The following is a 19,227-nucleotide window of genomic DNA, read 5'->3' as shown; positions in this document are numbered from 1 at the left end:
GTGCTGCCCATGTATTACACATCTGAGATACTTTGCGTGAGCCTTGTGAATGGGAATGTGGAAGTATGCATCCTTGAGATCTAGAGTAGCCAGGAAGTCGTTTTGCAGCAGGAGCTGAAGGACTTGTTGAGTGTGACCATGTGAAAATGGTCTGACTGTATGTATATGTTTAGCGGTCTGAGGTCTAAAACAGGCCTTAGAGAGCCGTCCTTTGGAATCAGAAAATATAGAGAGTAAACCCCCTTGTTTTGTTGGTGCAGAGGAACTGGTTCTATTGCACTTTTTTCTAGCAGGGATATTACTTCTTGTTTTAACAGTGATAGATGTTCTTGTGACATTGGACGCTGTTTGGGTGGTATGTTTGGGGGGGTAGATGAAAGTTCTAGACAGTAACCTGACTGAATAATTTGTTGCACCTACCTGTCTGATGTGATGTTGATCCAGGCAGGCAGGATTTGTTGAAGTCTTCCCCCCCACAGGAGTGGAATGTTGGGGGGGGGGGGGGAAGGGGAGGAAAGTCATTGGGTAAGGGTAGAGGCAGAGCGGGAGTTGTTGTTTTTGCCTCTGCCTTTGTTGTTGTTACCCCTGTAACCCCCTCTCTGGTAGCCCTTAGTGAATGTGGATTGACCAGGGGTTTTGTAGGAAGTGGAGGGACTTTGAGGAGTAGCCTCTTGTGTTGCCTCTGTATGATGAGCGACGAAAGGAACGTCTGGGAGCTTGCTGCTGCAAGGCTCCCATAGATTTTGCTGTCAAATAAATCTCATCAAATGGCTGATTAAGAATGAGGTTTTGTACCTCAGGTTTAAAACCTGAAATACGTAGACAGGCATGTCTGCATAGTAGGGTGCTGGTGTTGATTGCCCTTGAGGCGGAATCTGCAGCGTCTAGGGCACAACAAATGGAAGTATTAGTGATATTTTTACCTTCCTGTATAAGTTCGTTAGCCCTATTTTTGTATTTGTCTGGTAGGTGCTGCATTATGGACTCTAGTTCATCGTAATGTGCCCGGTCATATCTTGCCAGTAACGCTTGGGTGTTGGCAATTCGCCAGATGTTAGCTGCTTGTGCCGCTGTTCGCTTGCCGGAAGCGTCAAGGAGCTTAGATTCTTTGTCTGGTGGTGAGGCCTCACCTGATGCCTGGGAATTAGCACGTTTACGTGCATTAGACACTACTAGAGAATCTAATTGTGATGGACCTTTAATATAAACTGGGTCTGCAGGGGCAGCTTTATATTTTTTCTCAATGCGAGGATTGAGGACCCTAGCCCTGACAGGATCCTTGAAAACCTCTGTTGAGTGCTTGATGACACCTTTCAGCATTGGTAAAATGGCAGTAGACCTTTGTGTGTTATCAAAAGTGTCTAGTAGGAAATCTTCCTCCACTGCATCGGTGTGTAAGTCCACCCCATGATATTGTGCAGCCCTTTGGACTAGTAGGTTAAACCCTATAGGGTCCTCTGGTGGGGAAGGTCTGGAAGGGTATACATCATCTTGTGGGACGTAAGGCACATCAGGGGTGTTGTAATCATCCCATGAATTAGGTGACTGAGGGGTACTATTGGTGCATGCAGGGTTGTGTGCACCCCCACGTATGTCGTCAGAATCTGTGGCTACATCATCATCTGGATTAGTAGATGGTGTAGGTGAATGATTTGGTGGAGGAGGTGTAGGAGGAGGAACAATATGGGGAGATGGTGGTGAAGGGACCCTTAAAGGAGAGGTTGCAATGTCCTTCTTTGGAGGGGAGGAGGTGCTGGCGCCTCAAGTGGTCTCTTCTTGGAGCTGAGTCAATTGTCCGGTTTTAGGATGCTTTACAAGAGTTTTTTGACTGGGATCCATGTAAAAAGTTCTTCTGAGAGGGGCAATTCCTTCGGCGTCGAAGTTTTCGGCTCCGTAGGTTTTTTCGGCACCGAGTCGGTAGCTGGTGTCGAGTCTTTTGGCTTAGGAGTGTGCTCTTTTGCAATGTCTTTTACCGGAACCAGTTTTTTCGGTTCCGGGTGTTTCTTCAGCTCCGACACGTGTGAATCTGGCTCTTTGGGCGGTTTTTTACTTGGCTCCGAGTGCGGTGTCGGCATCGATGAGCCGCTGCCAGTCTTCAGCGGCGTGTGCTTAGGTGTTGGAGCAAGTCGGCGTAGTAGAGCAAGATGGCTTCTTTTTCGGTGTTGGTATAGGATTGGCACCGGGAATAGGCTGGCTCGAGCCCGAGCCGCCTGAAGGCTTAGTGGGCTTCATTGCCGGGCCCGAAGGCGGGGCGTGGGAATCAGTGTCTCGGTGTGCACCCGGGCCCAAAGGTGAGGGTGTGACCGAAGCCTTTTTTGAGGGTGTCGAGGAAGGGTTGGGGTCGACGGTCTTACTTACGACCCGTTGAGCTGGAGTGATGTCCTTGACGTCGGAGTCTTCGGCATCTGAGGATCCGATACTCTGTTCGGCGTGCTGGTGTTCTGGCACGTCGACATCCCCTTTGAAGATGTCGTCGGGGATCGAAGCTGACGAGCGAGCCATAGTTCTCCGAGCTCGTCGGTCCCAAATGGTTTTCTTGGAGCGGAATGAGGCACATGTCAAACAGTCTTTGGCCTCGTGATCCGGTGAAAGGCAAAGGTTGCACACCTCATGTAGGTCGGTGTGGGGAAACTTCGACCCACATTGAGGACACTTCTTGAATGGTGTTCTTTCCATGAGCCAGAAAGCAAGGCCTAGGTAGGCCCGAAGGCCTTCGTCGAGGACCGGAATCGAAGACTTGGAATTGGTAGAGAATCGCATTGATGTTACGCGATCGAAACAATACCGTTGAAATGGGTGAGGATTGCGTGCCGAAGGAAAATCGTTTCCAAACTGGAGCGCAGCAAACACACCTGAGCCCGATGGCGGAAAAAAACAATCTGGGGATGGAGCCGATGCCCATGCGCAATGTGGTCCTAAGGAGGAGTCACCTATCTCCTGACTTCCAAAGAAGTATTCAGGACAACAACAAACTGCAAACATCCAGGCCCAACACTAGGTGGCGATCTATGCACAGTGTGCAATCTGCAGCTCATATGCCTCGAACACATATTTACTCCTCTCTTCTCATTGCGCTTTTCACCACACATTGTGCCACTGACACACGCACAAATGGTGAGGTTTTTCATTATAACTTAGTAGACCATTTATTGTGCAAACAATGTTACAAGAATGTATGTAATGTTGAAAATTAGAACACTTTATATGTGAATATGTGTATGTTTTACGGTTTCCTTTTTCTCCTTCTAGAGAACAGTGTTTTATCCAACACTCTCAAAGAGTGAACATACCTTATACATTCCAAGCCAGGGGCTAGTGTCCCGACTGGCTCAGAAAAGGGATCCATCCAATCCAATGGTCCTAACGAAAGCCATCGACCCGACCCATACGCGTGCACTTAGGCTGAAACATGCTGACCTGATGTATATGTTGATGTGAGGGACACCTTATATTTTCCTAGACACATCTCCTCTCTTTTTTAACCTTACCCATGCCCATGTTTTAATACATTCCTACTGCCTTGTGACAGGAGGTAATTTTAGATCACTACCTAGTTGTTACAGATCCCCACTGTCTCTTTGCTTTGAGAGACCCCCTCCTTGTGGAGGGAAGACCTGATGATAATGCTACCAGTTATCAGTACGTCAGTGGGGATAACATGCCATTGACCGCAAGTAGCTGTTCAGGGTCCCAACATTTATTTTTCCAAAGAGACCCCTGTGCGATAGTACCTGGTCTCCCTCTTGATACTGGACGCATTTTTGGGGAAGCTGAGTGGGAGACTGATATTCCTTGCTTCTATCTCCCCCGTTAATATTTTTAGTTAACTTATGCAATAATCATGAGGCTATTTAATTCAGAAATGTAAGAAAATCATTTTACAATGGACTCATACCTCAGCTGCCTGGATTCTAGAAACTGATTCACCTCTTTTTTGTTCAAGAAACTGTAAGGTTAGAGGGCGGGAAGCCCTTTTCTCTTCTTGCGCTGCACATTGTTTTTCAGCTTCTATCAAATCTCTGTGGACAGGAAATAGATAGAAATTTGACATTGCAACAAACTTTTCTTACAGATGCAAGATTTCAAAGTTTTAATTTATCATGTAAACTCCTGGAAGGATAACATTGGTGTTACTGGAAAGAAATGTAGTACCAAGGGGGCCCCATCCAGGAACTGTCACAGAGCAAAGAGAGTACCTGGGCAGCATCATGAATACTGCAGAGATGTGTGCCCATTTTTAAGTCATTGTATCTTATGAAGTGCATATGCTTAGTATGTAAATTGTCAATTTTATACAAGAGCTGCAGGCGAAACAGTGTGCTAAGTTTCCAAGCTTTGCTTCTGCAGCTCAGAGTGTCTAGTTAACTGTAAATGCTATAGACAGTGCAGGGTATTAAGAATAGATAGCTAGTTCTGCTCTGGAACAAGCACACCTATCATGATACTACCCTAGTACTATTATCACACTGCTTAACCCAGATCTTGCATGGCACACCCATAGAGAGAGTGCACATTGCTTGTAAAGAGACCAGGAGCTGAAGGAAGCACTGACACTCCAGCATCTACTAGCAGGTAGACACTATACGCTTTATTTGTGTAGCAACATTGAGCTTTGGAATACCTGAGACAATCATTACGGTGTATATATAAAGCACTACATTGCGAGCAAAAGGGTGATGATACTCTAAAAGGGAGGGAGGAAGATGAGAGAGAATAGGAAATATTGTGGCAGAAGTATAGCGATAATCAATTTTGCAGTCAAAATATATCAGGGAATTTTTTCCAGTGGTGTTGGTTTTGCATTCGACAGTAAGCTCAACAACCTATTGGATTTTGTTTGGGTATGTTTCCCAAAGCACAGAAACCTCATTGTTATTGGAAATTCCAACATAAGTAGCAATGTACAAGTGTCCTCATTTCACAAGGCCCTATAGATTGTGCAGAGGGTCTGAAAGGATAAGTTACTTACCTGTAATCCTGTAACAGGGAGGCGGGGAACGCTGGCAAAGTGGACCGGGAAACTGACATTCCTTCCGCCTCCTCTTTCTCACCGCTTCAGGACACCTGGGAAACGGAGTCCGAAGCTTGGTGGCAGCGAAGCGGAGACTATACCTTTAAGGACGTTGAATATGCCGGACTCGACACACCCACTTGTCACGCAATGCTGTGCGGAGATAGCGGAGTGAGGGGAACGTTACAGCCAATACACTCATACTAAGAGCCCTCTATTTTTCTTTTCACGCATGTGGCGCTGGAGCCCAACAAGGGAGAAAGGACGGGAGTCCCCAGAGACCGAGACAGGACGAAGACCACGCGCCTTTGCAGATACCTTGGATCCTGCCACTTTAGCTCGAGAAAGACTTACTCGGAGGAAGAAAAACACCTTTATTAAAATAAAACCCTGTTTACCTCAGTCTGGTTTACGTGTCCCTCCTTCTGAACCGCCACAACTGGTGTCAGAAGTGGGATCTGAGCCCTCCATCCCGTCAGTAGAGATGGACCAGCTAATTCAACATATAAGGTATATAGGGTAACATTTAAGGTGGCTATGACTTCTCAGATGGAGGGACTTCAAAAAGCGTTAAGGGAACCTGGAAGCATGACCGAAAGGAGAGCCTCTGTGCCCCATCCCGCTGGGGTGTCTCTTCAGAAGTATTCCCCTGGTGAAGACCCGGATGCATTCCTGACGAACTTTGAGAGGGCTGCCCGAGCCTGTGGGTGGCCAGAGGACAAATGGCCGTTCTTCTTAGCGCCACTGCTATCGGGCTAAGCACAGGCGGCATACCAAGTAGCCAACTCTACCGGGGTGACCCCCTATCCCAGATCAAAACCATGATACTGGAACACCTGGGCATGGACTCTGAAGCGTATCGAGTCCGCTTCCGCAAAGAAAAAGGGGTTGCAGGTGAAAAGCCGAACACATTGTATTTTCGTTTGAAACATGCCGTAGATAATTGGATAAAGCCCGAAGGAAAAACCAAAGAAGAAATTATGGACTGTATATATCTGGAACAATTTATGGAGGCCTTGCCTTATGGGACTCGAAGGTGGCTGAGGCAACATTCAGGGCTAATGCTCACACAAGCAATTGAGATGGCCTCCACATATTCCAGGGCTCAACCAAAGCAATTTCCGTGGGAGTCCGAAAAGCCGAAATCGCAAACGACTCTTAAACCCGAGAGAAAAGGGAGGCCCGGACTTGAACCCCCCAAGCCAAAGCCACCCACAATTGAATACCCAGTGATGAGAGGGCCCCAGTGCTTTGATTGTGGGGAGTGGGGACACATAGCTCGTATGTGCCCTAAGAAGAAACCAAGCGAAGAACCGATGGAAGTGGGCTACGCTCCTAGAGCTGTTATGTATACGGCTGAAATGGGTCCTTCCTTTTACGTAAGAGTGATGGTTAATGAGCAATGGGTTAGAGCTTTGCTAGATTTAGGTTGCCAACAATCAGTAATTCAAAGAACTCTGGTACTACCGCAACAGATTATACCCAGTTCCCGCGTGTTTATCAGATGTGTCCATGGGGATGTGAAACCATATGCAATGGCTGAGGTTGTGATACATCCCGAGGGTAGGAGCCCTTGTAAGGTAAAGGTGGGGGCAGTGGATACTCTTCCCGAAGACCTGATTTTGGGTGTAGACAATCCCGATTTCGTAGCCATGTTCAAAACCCAGACCCAGGAAAAAAGACCGACCTCAAACACACTGATAGCCGCAGAACCCTGGGCACTAGACCAAAACTTTGCCCAAGCCAACGATGCCACACTATTCAATGCGTGGGAGTCTGCTCACGCAGGACAGGGAAACCCACAGACCCCCTATCCACGGTTTGTCATAGAAAACGGTTTGCTCTACAGGGAGGGAAACAAAGATGACCCCAAACAGCTGTTAGTACCCAAAGACTGCCGAGAACAGGTCCTGTACTACGCCCACACTCACTTGACTGCCGGACTCACAGGGGCAGAGAAAACGCTAAAGCAGATTCTGAGGTGTTTTTTTTTGGCCTGGCGTATACAAGGAGGGAACAGCCTTTTGCAGGACCTGTGAGGTTTGCCAGAGGAGGAATCTTCAGAGGCCTCCAGCTGTTCCCCTACAACTGATGCCCATCATAGGCCAACCATTCGAGAGGGTCGGCATGGACATCATAGGACCATTGCCAAGGTCGTCAAAAGGAAACACATACGCCTCAGTAATCGTAGACTACGCCACCCGCTTCCCAGAGGCCTTTCCTCTCAAATCCCCTACAACGAAGAACATAGCAGAGAAGGTCCTCGAACTATTCTCTAGAGTAGCGTTTCCCAAAGAGATCGTAACCGACCAGGGAACCCCGTTCGTCTCGAAGCTAATGAAGGAGGTCACTAATTCCTTAAACATCCAACAAATACGCACGTCTGCATACCACCCACAAACAGACTGTCTAGTAGAACGCTATAACCGCTCTCTCAAGACAACATTGAGAAAAATGTTATCACTAGAAAACCAAGACTGGGATAGACTACTCCCCTTAGCTCTATATGTTTTGCGGGTAAAGGTTCAAAGTTCCACTGGATATTCAGCTTTCGAACTGTTATATGGGCGACAACCCAGGTCCCTGCTGGAAATAACTCGAGAAGCATGGGAAAGGGAAGAGCAGGAGGAATCCAGGTCTCTCCTAGAATATACCCAACTCCTGCGGAGTAAGTTAGGGACGAGGAGGGACCTTGCATATTCCAACATTGAACATAGTCAGTTACGTCAAAAGAAATCATATGATCGAGGGACAAAATGGAGGACCCTAAAGACAGGAGACTGGGCTTTGGTCCTTCTTCCGACTACTGCCCACAAATTCCAAAGATAATGGAAAGGACCATATCTGGTGGTTGAGGCGATCGGAAAAACGACATATAAACTCCAGTTGTCCCCATCCAGAAAACAATGTTTTCATATTAATTTATTGAAGAAATGGATAGGGCCTACACCTAGAAACGACCAGTTCAGTCTGCCTACCACTTTAGAAACCACCACCCTTAAGGATCTACCCATTAACCCCGAGATCAGTGCCGACATGAAAAACGGACTAGACGATATCCTTAAGCCTTTCTCTGATATCTTTTCATATACCAGATGTCTACATCTAGAATAGACAACTCTCTCTGTATTCAGACATACCATGGCCACACGGTCTTTTCACTGTAATTCCAATTCTAGATAATGATATCACCTCCTTCCAATAGACCAGTGAACCCACATGTATGTTTTTCCATAAATGTTTTTTTATAAATGTTTTTTTATAAATGTACCATCTGGTAAAATCCTGACCTTTGCCATACCATTCAAATAATAACATATATTGTGTTTTCAACCGCAATTCCGTGGAACTGCCATACCATTTAACCAACTATGTTTATAATGTTTTTTACAACTGTAAATAATGGGTGCTGATAGGTAAACTCTTGCGGGACCCTTAACCCGGTCTCTGCATCCCTTTGATGCATTCTTCAATCACAAATGCTGCCGTTTTTTAACCGCTTGATTATGCCAGTAATATGTGCTTGATGTTTACAAATAACGTGCTATGTTCACAATCTCTGTGAAAACCATGCCCCAGATCACTAGTATGTTCGAACGCCATGAGCAGGGATCTTGGTCTTATATTCTTGAATCAGTCTCTGTCCACTGAATGGTACTTTCCACCCGATCCCTTGAGAGATTCTCTCCATACGTCACATCGCCCAGGACCAGGCCACTCTGATTGGCCCGCGCGTGACGAGCCCTTTCCCATTAGCAGTGAGCGGCTGCACCGCGAGTTGAGACAGACGCTGCAAGACAACCCAGCGGACGCCTGGTCATTTCTTCTCCCGTGTTTAGAGGTAAATCACGCTAGGCTACAAAGTTGGAGAGGGTGTGTAATCCTCCCACCCCTTTCTGTTTTTGTGAATACATGCGCTAAGGCGCACACTAATCTGTTTTTTTTTATATATCTACCAAAATCGGTCCCCGCGCTCAGTAACGTTGGCACCCTCTCATTTTAAATATTGCAGATTCATTCCATAATACGGGACCCGACCTGCAAAAACCGATAATTCATTTCAGCAGCATACTGGCCAGGATGAAGACCCTTTAAGTTCCTCTCCCGTATACGCCCTCATATAGGCTTTAAGTCCGGTGTCAGTCCCCTGAGACTTCGTTTACTTTATTACAGGAACCAGAGGAGCTCACCATGGCCCTTCCTAGGAAGACGGTACAGACAGTTATCGTCTATTGATGTATGTATCAATCCCCCATTACCTCTTAGGTAACAATGTTTACAATCACCTTATGAACTGAAACCAGTCTATATATTATTACTTTTAGGCTCTCCCAGTTACCTTCCTGATGAAGACCCCAGCATGAGGCTCGAACTAACCCTTTAATCTTTACGGGGGTCGAAACGTAGAACTACGCCACTTCCACACACCATAGGACCTTACTAATGGAATTGATTTGAACCTATGAGTGATGTCATTTGGGAACTTTTTCTCATAATTGTGTTTGTAAAGGCGTTTTTTGATTTGAATATGATGATATCAATATGTCACAGCACCTTTACCCTGTCCCTCACTCCCTATACACTTCCTTTCCTTTCCTCACGAGAGCACCCTAAAATGTAATGACTCAACAATTACATTGAAAAATTTGTTTATACATGTTGAAGAATTTATTGTTAAAAATTAATTAATAACTCTGCATGAATAAATATGTAAAGAGTTTTCTGAAGAGTTTTTTTGCTAAATTCATTGTCAATTGATTCAATCTAATGGTGATTGTATGTCGCAATTAAGTTTCAAATATCATTAGATATTAAGTCAATCATTACTCGGATCCGACCTTTTTTTGTACTGCTTTATGGACCCAGGTCCCCGAGTATTTAAGGGCCAACCTCTTTATTACTCACATATGACAAAAGTATGGCACACCTGAAGTCATCTTGATTGGAATAAAGTGGTAACACTTAATACATTTAATTTGAAAAGGAACAAAATGAGGGGTTTAATTTTGCCATAGAAATTCTATATATAGAGCGAGGCTGTCATTCCTGCCTACTGCCACTGAAGAAAGGATTTTAAACCTGAAACGCGTCTGGCAATTTGATTTTGAGAGGCCTGAACTTGTTTATTTCACTGCTGGCAAGTGTTCGAGTCCATTAAAGAACTGTCATGAGTGATGTCACTGACCATGTCATGAGTGATGTAATATGTGAAGTCATCAGCAGTGCATTGCACGCGCAAGTTATAGTGAGTCCAACTAACTATAACGTGGGAATTTCAATGGTTTTATGCGAGTAAAATTTCCACCTAACTATAACTGGTGTGAAACCTATGGTTTTTTCAGTGAATATATATACATATATATATATACACACACAGAATCCAGGTACAAAGAATTCAGGCGAGCCCGTAGTTCGTTCCAAAGGTCTTTAATTTGAATATATATATATAGACTCGTTTTTACGTGAAGACTTTACCGTCATATGTATAGGACACCACAGATTTTTTTAAGACAGCTGCATGACTTCCAATGGGAAGATCACTATGTGTTGATAACAATGGATGTTTCTAATTTATACACCTCAGTTCATCACAGGGATGGGCTTAAAGCGATTGATGTCTTGGGCACCAGGCCCATTGAATTCCACGCACATAATAAGTTAATGATTGATCTTTCCAACTTTTGTCTAAATAACAACTTCTTCATGTTCCAACAGCAGATATACCACCAGGAGAGAGGCGTAGCGATGGGTGCGAGCTTTTCCGCCCAGCTACGCCTGTCTCCATATGGGGTGGTGGGAGAAGAAGGTTGTTAAAATACAACATAGGAAATATTGGACAGAAAATGTGATTATGTGGGTTCGCTTTATTGATGACCTGTTTTTAATATGGCGGGGAGACACAACAAGTGCTGAGAATTTTATCTGTAAACTCAATAACAATGATTTGAATTTGCAATTAACATCTGACATAAGTGCAAAAAGTATATGTTTTCTGGATGTGGAAGTATATGTGCATGAGAAGAGACTGCACACACAAATACATTGTAAACCCACCGCAGGGAACACAATCTTACATTCAAGTAGCTTCCACCCGCAACATATAGTACAAAGTATACCGTATGGTGAAATGTTGCTCATTCGTAGGTTGTGTAGCAAGGAGGAAGACTTAAAAGTAGCACAACAAGAATGTAAATTGAGATTTCTTGCAAGAGGCTACGGGCATAAGATCATAGATCAAGCCATTGCACGCACCACAACCATGTCTAGAAATGATCTGCTATTCAAGCCTTCACGTAGTAAAATAAAACAGTCTGCAACAAAACATGACATGTCCATCAGTCCTAGGCTCATCCTGACATACAACAAACAAAGGAATAGCCTTGTAAAAATAATCAAAAAGAACTGGCACTTGGTAAGGAGTGATTCAATAATAGGGGACAAAATGCCAGCTTCCCATGTTATTACTTATAGAAAAGCGTGCAGTACCAGTGACCACTTAGTTAGTAGTAGCCCTGAAGTTTCTGTTAACACCAACTGGCTTACAAAACGTAAAGGCTATGTGCGGTGCACAACCTGCAAAGCATGTAAATATGGAGAGATTAAGACCACAATTCATATACCGTTTAATGACAAGCCCAGGACTATTAACAAATTGCTAACTTGCAAATCCGAATTCGCAGTTTATGTACTCGAATGTACGTGCGGACTAAGATATGTTGGTAGTACTCGTCTCCAAGTCCATAAGAGGGTACTGCAACATTTACGAGCAATTACCAACAACGATAGCTCCTATCCGGTAGCCCGGCACTTCAACAAAATACACAATAAAAATTTGAATCAGTTGAAATATTATGTAATTGACAATGTTCCTCCGTTGAGACGAGGAGGAACTAGAGAAGCAGTACTCTGGAGACTGGAGACAAAATATATCTTGGAGCTAGACAGCAAGAGTCCGCACGGCTTAAATACAACTGAGGATCTATATACATGGCTGTGATAACAACTTAATTTTAAAAAACTAGAAATTTGTAAATACATTAAGTAATTTTTGGTCTGTCTCTTTCACCCCCTGTAAATAAATCTGTTTTCATTAGTAGTTCCATGGGCTCATGGTATACCGTTAAAATGAATATTGCACTAGGCACGGTGACACTTTATGGTTAATTATAAATTAAATTTATTTATTCATTTGCACTTTTTGCACTTTTTATAAGCTCATTTTTGCATATATCATGTACTGTACCTTGGTGCCCAAATACAAGAAAAATGAAATGAGTTTTGGGCCCCAAAATAGTTCAGAATTTGCAAATAAAGGGAACACATAGGCAAACCTGCTTTATTTTAAGATCGAATTGTGAACTACAAAAAACAAGAACATTATGATATGATGAAATTCTTATCTAGTGTGATTTTAACAATATGTATTTATACAGGTATTGTTTTAGTTCTTTGAATATTGTACAAAGATTAACAAATATTCACAATTATATGGTCAAATTTGCATTTAAGCAGTTGGTAAATGAAGCCGTCAGAGTAAATTAAGTTGCCAATATGCGTATTCCCCTTTAAAAATCGTTTTTTATTATATTTATAAAATGGGAGTTTTATGAATATTTATGAACAACATTAGTGCATAAGATATAGCAATGTAACATTACAAATGGGTACTAAACGCCATGATAATTGCAATGTTGAATTCAGAAAACTACATGCAAGTCTGTTTTTGAGTTTTATCACTCACTTTGCACGGTGTCACTTTAAAAACAGAAAAAAAGTGGAGCACGTCATGTGATCAAAGGCTCCATGTAGCCCGAAACACGTCGTGGCGGCAACAAGCACTAAATAAAAAGAACTGAAGCACATATTCAAGTGGAGTCCGTTCTGTTTTCTTTTTCGAAGCATCAAAGGAAGGTTTTTTGAAATATATATCATGTTTTCTCATACCAATGCAGCCCTCTTCTAGGAGGCTAAACAATGCAATAATAAATAAACTGCTTTTGCAAACACATAATATGTATGTATAAAACACAGGAGGGCAAGTACAACTTGAACTCTATTTTGATGAGTAAAACTCATGAAAACCGGGAAAAGAGCAGACATTGTTAGCCTACAGGCTGCATTGTTAACCAATAGCATAGAAACTGAAAGCAGTTGCATACAAAAAATGGACCGTGCCTTTAAGGCAGCAATGACCCCCAGCTTCCCATCATGCCCTAGGGGTGACATTTAGGTCAGTTGTACTTTGCGTAGACCTGAAGGCCAGGGCACAAAGATTTTGTTTAACAATGTAGTAATCTCATTTGCCTGGGGAGGTGGGTGGGTTGCTTATGACTTTGAGGAGGGTACCTCTGGAAGAGAACTAGGATTACAGGTAAGTAACTTATTCTTCTCTTCCAGGGGATCCTCATCAATAGTCATAAGCACTGAATAGAATAGCAAGCCCATCTTCCGCCTGCAGGCAAATGGGAATGAACAACCCAACTTACAACAAACACCAGTAATCAGCTGTTGAACAGATTCCTCAAGGAGACCTGGCCTACTTGGGTGTCTGCTCTGGTGTCTGAATCTTGACAATAGTGCCTTGTAAATGTATGGACTGACCTCCAAGGTGCCACCTTACAAATCTCTTAGATCGGCACGTTATTAAGGAAAGCAGCGGTAGCCGCCTTTCCCCTCGTGGAATGAGCTTTGGGAGTAGGCCCATGGGGCTTTTGTGCTAATAGATAAGCTAACTTGATGCATGAAATACCCACCTGGAGATGGACTGTTTGGAGGCTGGAAAACCTGCTCTGATGGACTCATGGTTAACAAAAAGTTGATCAGACTTTCTAATCGACTTGGACTTATCCTGATAGAACTTTAAAACTCTTTTTAGGTCAAGTGAGTGCAAAGCCCTCTCAGCTGGAGGGGAGGGATTGGGGAAAAAAGTCGGAAGTGAAATGGTCTGATTCATATGAAAATCTGACACCACCTTCGGGAGGGATGAGTTCTCAAAACTACCCTCTTTAGATGGAAAACAGTGTACGGTTCCTTGGAACAGAGCGCTTGTATTTCGCTCACTCTGCGAACTGAGGTGATTGCTACCAGGAAAGTCACCTTCCAAAAGAGAGTGTGAGAGAGAGAGTGTGAGAGAGAGAGAGTGTGAGAGAGAGAGAGAGAGTGTGAGAGAGAGAGAGAGAGAGTGTGAGAGAGAGAGAGAGAGTGTGAGAGAGAGAGAGAGAGTGTGAGAGAGAGAGAGAGAGTGTGAGAGAGAGAGAGAGAGTGTGAGAGAGAGAGAGTGTGAGAGTGAGTGTGAGTGAGTGAGTGAGTGAGTGAGTGTGTTTTTGTTCGTTCACCACCTTCGGAGTGAGTGGAAGGGGTGGAAAAGCGTACACAAATGCCCCTAACCAGTCTATCAAAAGGGCATTCCCCTTCGACCCTGGCCGATAGAACCTTCAGGCAATGTCTCAGCATTTTGTCTTTTCGTCGTCCACGGAGAGGTCGATGCTGGGACGACCCCACGCCTGGACAATGTCTTCATAGACTTCGTCGTTGAGTACCCAGTCTTGCCGTTCCTCAAAGTGCAGACTGAGAGCATCCGCTTGTGATTTCTGCTCCCCTGGTAGGTGTACCGCTGTGATCAACAGGTTCCTTGCTTGGAGGCAATGCCAGAGAGCTTGAGCTTCCAGCGACAAGGTCTGTGAGCAAGTTCCTCCCCGTTTGTTCAGGTAGTATATGGTGGTGGTATTGTCCGTCTGTACAACAATGGAGTTTGCCTGAATCAAAGGGAGGGAAACCCTGAGAGCTAGAAGAACGGCTCTCAGCTCCAACATGATTATGTGATATGACCACTCTTTTACTGACCATAGTCCTTGCGTCTGGAGAGACCCATGTGAGCTCCCCAGCCTTGGAGGGAGGCGTCAGTAATCAGCGTCTGAGAGGGACGTGTCTGATGAAAAGGAATCCCTACTTGCAGATTTTCCTTCTTCATCGACCACGAGACGGATGGTCTGGCTGCGCTTGAGGGATTTATTTTGTCGTCCCAGCGAGCGGTTTGCTGATCCCATTTCTCCACCAGATCCTGCCGCAAAAGACACATTCTCAGCCTGGCATTAGGGACCAGGAACATGCAGGATGCCATCGACCCTTACAGGGAGGCAATCTGACCAACTGACGGCATTTTGCAGCCCAAAATTTGTCTGCCTTTCTGTGTGATGGATAACTGTCTCTCCTCCGAAGGAAACATTTTCCTACCTCGTAGTCTACCAGCGCTCCCAGATAATGGTTTCTTGGTTGATTTTTCGAAATTCACGTGAAGGCCCAGCCAGTGACAAAGTTCTAGGCACTGCAGGAAATGATTTCTCACGCTCTGGGGGGGAGGGACCCTTCAACAGCCTGTCGTCCAGGTAAGGGTACACAAAGATGTCCCTGCGACGTAGTGCGGCTGCCACCACGGCCATGCACTTCGTGAAACACTCAGGGAGCTAATTCAACCTGAAGGGTAGTACTTTGAATTGGGAGCGGGACGATCCCACTAGAAAGCTCAGATATTGCCTGTGATGTTGACTGACCGGGAAATGAAAGTAGGCATCTTGCAGATCCAGCAAACACATCCAATCTCCCTGTCTGAGATGTGGATATATTTGATGGAGAACCAACATGCAAAACTTCTCCTTTTTGATGGACTTGTTGAGTGTTCGCAGATCCAGAATGGGTCAGGATTCTGATCTTAGACCCTTCTTCACCAAGAAGTATCTTGAGTAGACCCCTCGATCTCGTCATGATTTTGGCACCTTCTCGATGGCTGATTTTTGCAGAAGAGTGGCCACTTCGCTCTGCAGTATCTTCAAATGCTGGCACGATAATGGAAATGAAGGGATTGAGGGAGGATGGTGTTCAAAACGTAGAGTACCCATTCTGCAGAGTAGCTAACACCGACTGGTCTTTTGTGATAGCTTGCCACTCTGAGATGATTTGCAATACTTCCCCCTACTGGAGTGGTAAACGGTGATGAGGGAAGTGGACACTCATTGTTTGGTCGGCGTCTTCGCGGAGGTAGTGGAATGACGCTGGCTTCCTCTTCCTCTGGAGCAGCACAGGCCCTGGTATTGAGACCTGTGACGGGGCGGGTCGCCCCTGTGTGGAGAGCGAGGATGGGGAACCCGTTAACCAAGACGGGTGGTCAGCTGTGCCCTTTTCACCCCTTTCTCTTCCCCTCCAGCAACCTTCGTCCCTTCATGAGGAGGAGTGGTCAAGCCCTGACTACGCGTACCCTTGGGGGTATGAGGCGGAATCGGGACTATGCGCCTTTAACTCCGACCACAACAACGCCGTGACTCCGCCCATCTTGAATGCCGTCGCGTCAAAAGGAGGATCCCGGAAGATGGCGGACGACGTTTCCCTGGAGGACGACGGCGGTGAGGAGTGGAATCCAAATACGGAGCAGAGATCGACCAGCCTAGCGGAAGACATCCAGCCAGGAGGCCAACGTTTCCGTGAAGCGCCCCGCCACGCTCCCGCGGGAGGGGCGTGGCTGACAAAGGTACGGGGCAAAGTTGCGGGTTGGGCGGGTTGGAGTGGCTGAAACCACTCAGTGTACATACCGCCTCAACGTCTCCATGTACCCTTTCCTCACGAGCACTTCGTCACCCCGATTCTTTGTAAATACACTGTGGCACTGAAATCCCTCACTCCCGGTCCCTTTTCGAGTGTGGTTCAGAACACTCCCCTGATACCTCTCTTCTGTCCGTTTCCTTTTCCGGTGGTGTATTCCCGGACTCCGGCTGGAGGTCGACGGTGACTTCGTCATCCTGGCAGCAACCACCTCGGGACGTCGCAGAACCACCCTGGAGTTGCCGGTGTTCCCTAAAGGCGTCAGAACGGAGCCTGACGAATTTGCCCGCATTAGACTGTCTAACAGAAGAAAGAAAGCCTATCTTAAAATAAAGCCCTCTTTGAAAGCACTCTTTCAGCCTACTGACTCCGTTCCTTCCCCTGTGAATCCCACCCCGGTACAAGACCTTTGCTGACCTTGCTGGTTCTGATGTTTCTGCCAATGAGGGATTTGAACACTGTTGGGAGGATCATCGGTCGTACGGTCTGAAATGTCGTCGGAATTCTTTTTTCTTTTCTAGACCCATGGCCTTTAGCGTGTCTAGCTCCGTCTTTATCCGGGACATTTCCTCATCTGTATGTGCGCCGAATAAAGATGAACAGGGGAAGAAGAGATTGAGGATCCGAGACTGCGCTTCTGGTTTAAGCGCTGTGAGGCGAAGCCAGGATGCTCTCCTAGCACATATCCCATGGGCATAGGCGTGAGCTGAAAGAGAAGCTCCATCAGGTGCGGCGCTGATCACTTCGTTCGCCACTAAGCTGCCTTCTTGCAAGATATCTTCAAAATCCTTGCATTCTTCCCTGTGCAGCTTTTCCGAAAATCTTTAAAGACACCCACAAAGACCTGTCGTAGAGGAGGAGGCTACTGAGTGAGTCCCTTTTGCCGCAGCGAATATAACAGAATCCGGTGGGGGTCAGATATGAGAAAAAACGTGTCCTCCTCTGGTGAATGGTATTTCTTCAGAATCCTAGCCGGCACAGTCTTGAGGGTCGCCGGCGTGAGGAAAATGTCCATGACCAGTTGGAGTAGCCCAGGCACCAATGGTAACAGCGGTCTAGATGGAGCTCTCTGGAGCAAAGTTTCAAAGATTACTGAAGACGAGCTCTGCCAAGTAGGCATAGGGATGTTTAGCTTACTAGCACATCCTGGAAAGTGGCAACATCATCCCCTGGAGAGACCATCGACGGTGGGCTGTCAGTAAGAGTCAGTGAGTAGTCCCTTTTTGACTAATGTGTGGAAGAAGAGGAAAACGTTGGAGATCTGTGCCTTCTCCTCTCGCTTCTGGATCTGGACAATACCAGTGCCAAGAAAGCCAGATGGTTTACCACCGAACTTCGAGAGTCCAGGCGCACATGCCGCCGCCTCGAAAAGGCCTGAAGAAACACCAAATCCACAGAAGCCCACAACAACTTCAGAGCCGCCACCAACGCCCACCATCAACTCATCAGAGAAACGAGGAAAAATGCGATTGAAGACAGAATCTCCACCCACACACACAACAGCAAGGAACTCTTCAGCATCATCAAGGAGTTCGCCCAACCCACCAGCGAGTCTACTGACATCCCTCCCTCACAAGACCTCTGCGACAAACTCAGCACCTTTTTTCACCACAAAATCAAGAGCATCTACGACAACTTCGACGAAGACAACCAACACACTGAACCCTCACCAACCACCCCCGACACCCGGAAACCAGCGATTGATGACTGGACAGCCCTCACCACCGAAGACCCACTGAAGACAATGAAGTCAATCCACTCAGGGGCCCCCACGGACCCCTGCCACATCTTCAACAGAGCCGCCGACACCATCGCACCCATGCTCCGCCACACCATCAACCGCTCCCTGGCGACCGCCTCGTTCCCCGACGACTGGAAACACGCAGAGGTCAACCCCCTCCTAAAGAAACCCTCAGCGGACCCCACCAACCTCAAAAACTACAGACCCATCTCCCTGCTCCCTTTCCCAGCGAAAGTCATCGAGAAAGCCAACTCGCCACATTCATTGAAGAACACAACATCCTCGACTCCTCCCAATCCGGCTTCAGAAAAAACCACAGTACGGAAACCGCCCTCCTCGCCGCAACAGACGACATCCGCAGCCTACTGGACAAAGGAGAAACAGTAGCCCTCATCCTCCTAGACCTATCAGCGGCGTTCGACACAGTCTCCCACCGCACCCTAATACGCAGACTCTACGACGCAGGAATCCAGGACAAGGCCCTCGACTGGATCTGCTCCTTCCTCTCCGGCAGGACGCAACGGGTCAGACTCCCCCCTTTCCTCTCAGACCCCACACCTACCACCTGCGGAGTCCCCCAGGGCTCCTCCCTCAGCCCGACGCTCTTCAACGTCTACATGGCTCCACTTGCCCCCATCGTCAGAACCTACGAACTCAACATTGTGTCATACGCAGACGACACCCAGCTCATCCTCTCCCTATCCAACGAGCCCAACAGCGCCAGCTGCAACTTTCGAGAAGGCATGGAAGCCGTCGCCAAATGGATGAAAAACAGCTGCCAACAACTAAACACCAACAAAACAGAAGTACTCATCATGGGCCCAAACCCCGACGCCTGGAGCGACACCTGGTGGCCCACCGCCCTCGGAAACCCGCCAACCAC

The 19,227-nt window shown here is 46.2% G+C and overlaps 1 protein-coding gene across 1 annotated transcript in view; it reads right to left on the bottom strand.

Moving 5' to 3' along the window:
* Positions 1 to 19,227, bottom strand: part of HAUS1 (HAUS augmin like complex subunit 1) — a 338,749-nt gene that overhangs the window by 179,966 nt on the left and 139,556 nt on the right. Inside the window, exon 5 of the mRNA XM_078677253.1 lies at positions 3,896 to 4,019. Within this exon, the coding sequence (XP_078533379.1) occupies positions 3,896 to 4,019 (124 nt within the window). The remainder of the gene's footprint in view (positions 1 to 3,895; positions 4,020 to 19,227) is intronic.

The sequence above is a fragment of the Lissotriton helveticus genome, chromosome 2_1, assembly GCF_964261635.1.
Source record: "Lissotriton helveticus chromosome 2_1, aLisHel1.1, whole genome shotgun sequence".
In the NCBI taxonomy this organism is placed as follows: domain Eukaryota; kingdom Metazoa; phylum Chordata; class Amphibia; order Caudata; family Salamandridae; genus Lissotriton; species Lissotriton helveticus.
This window is presented reverse-complemented; position numbering and strand designations above follow the sequence as displayed.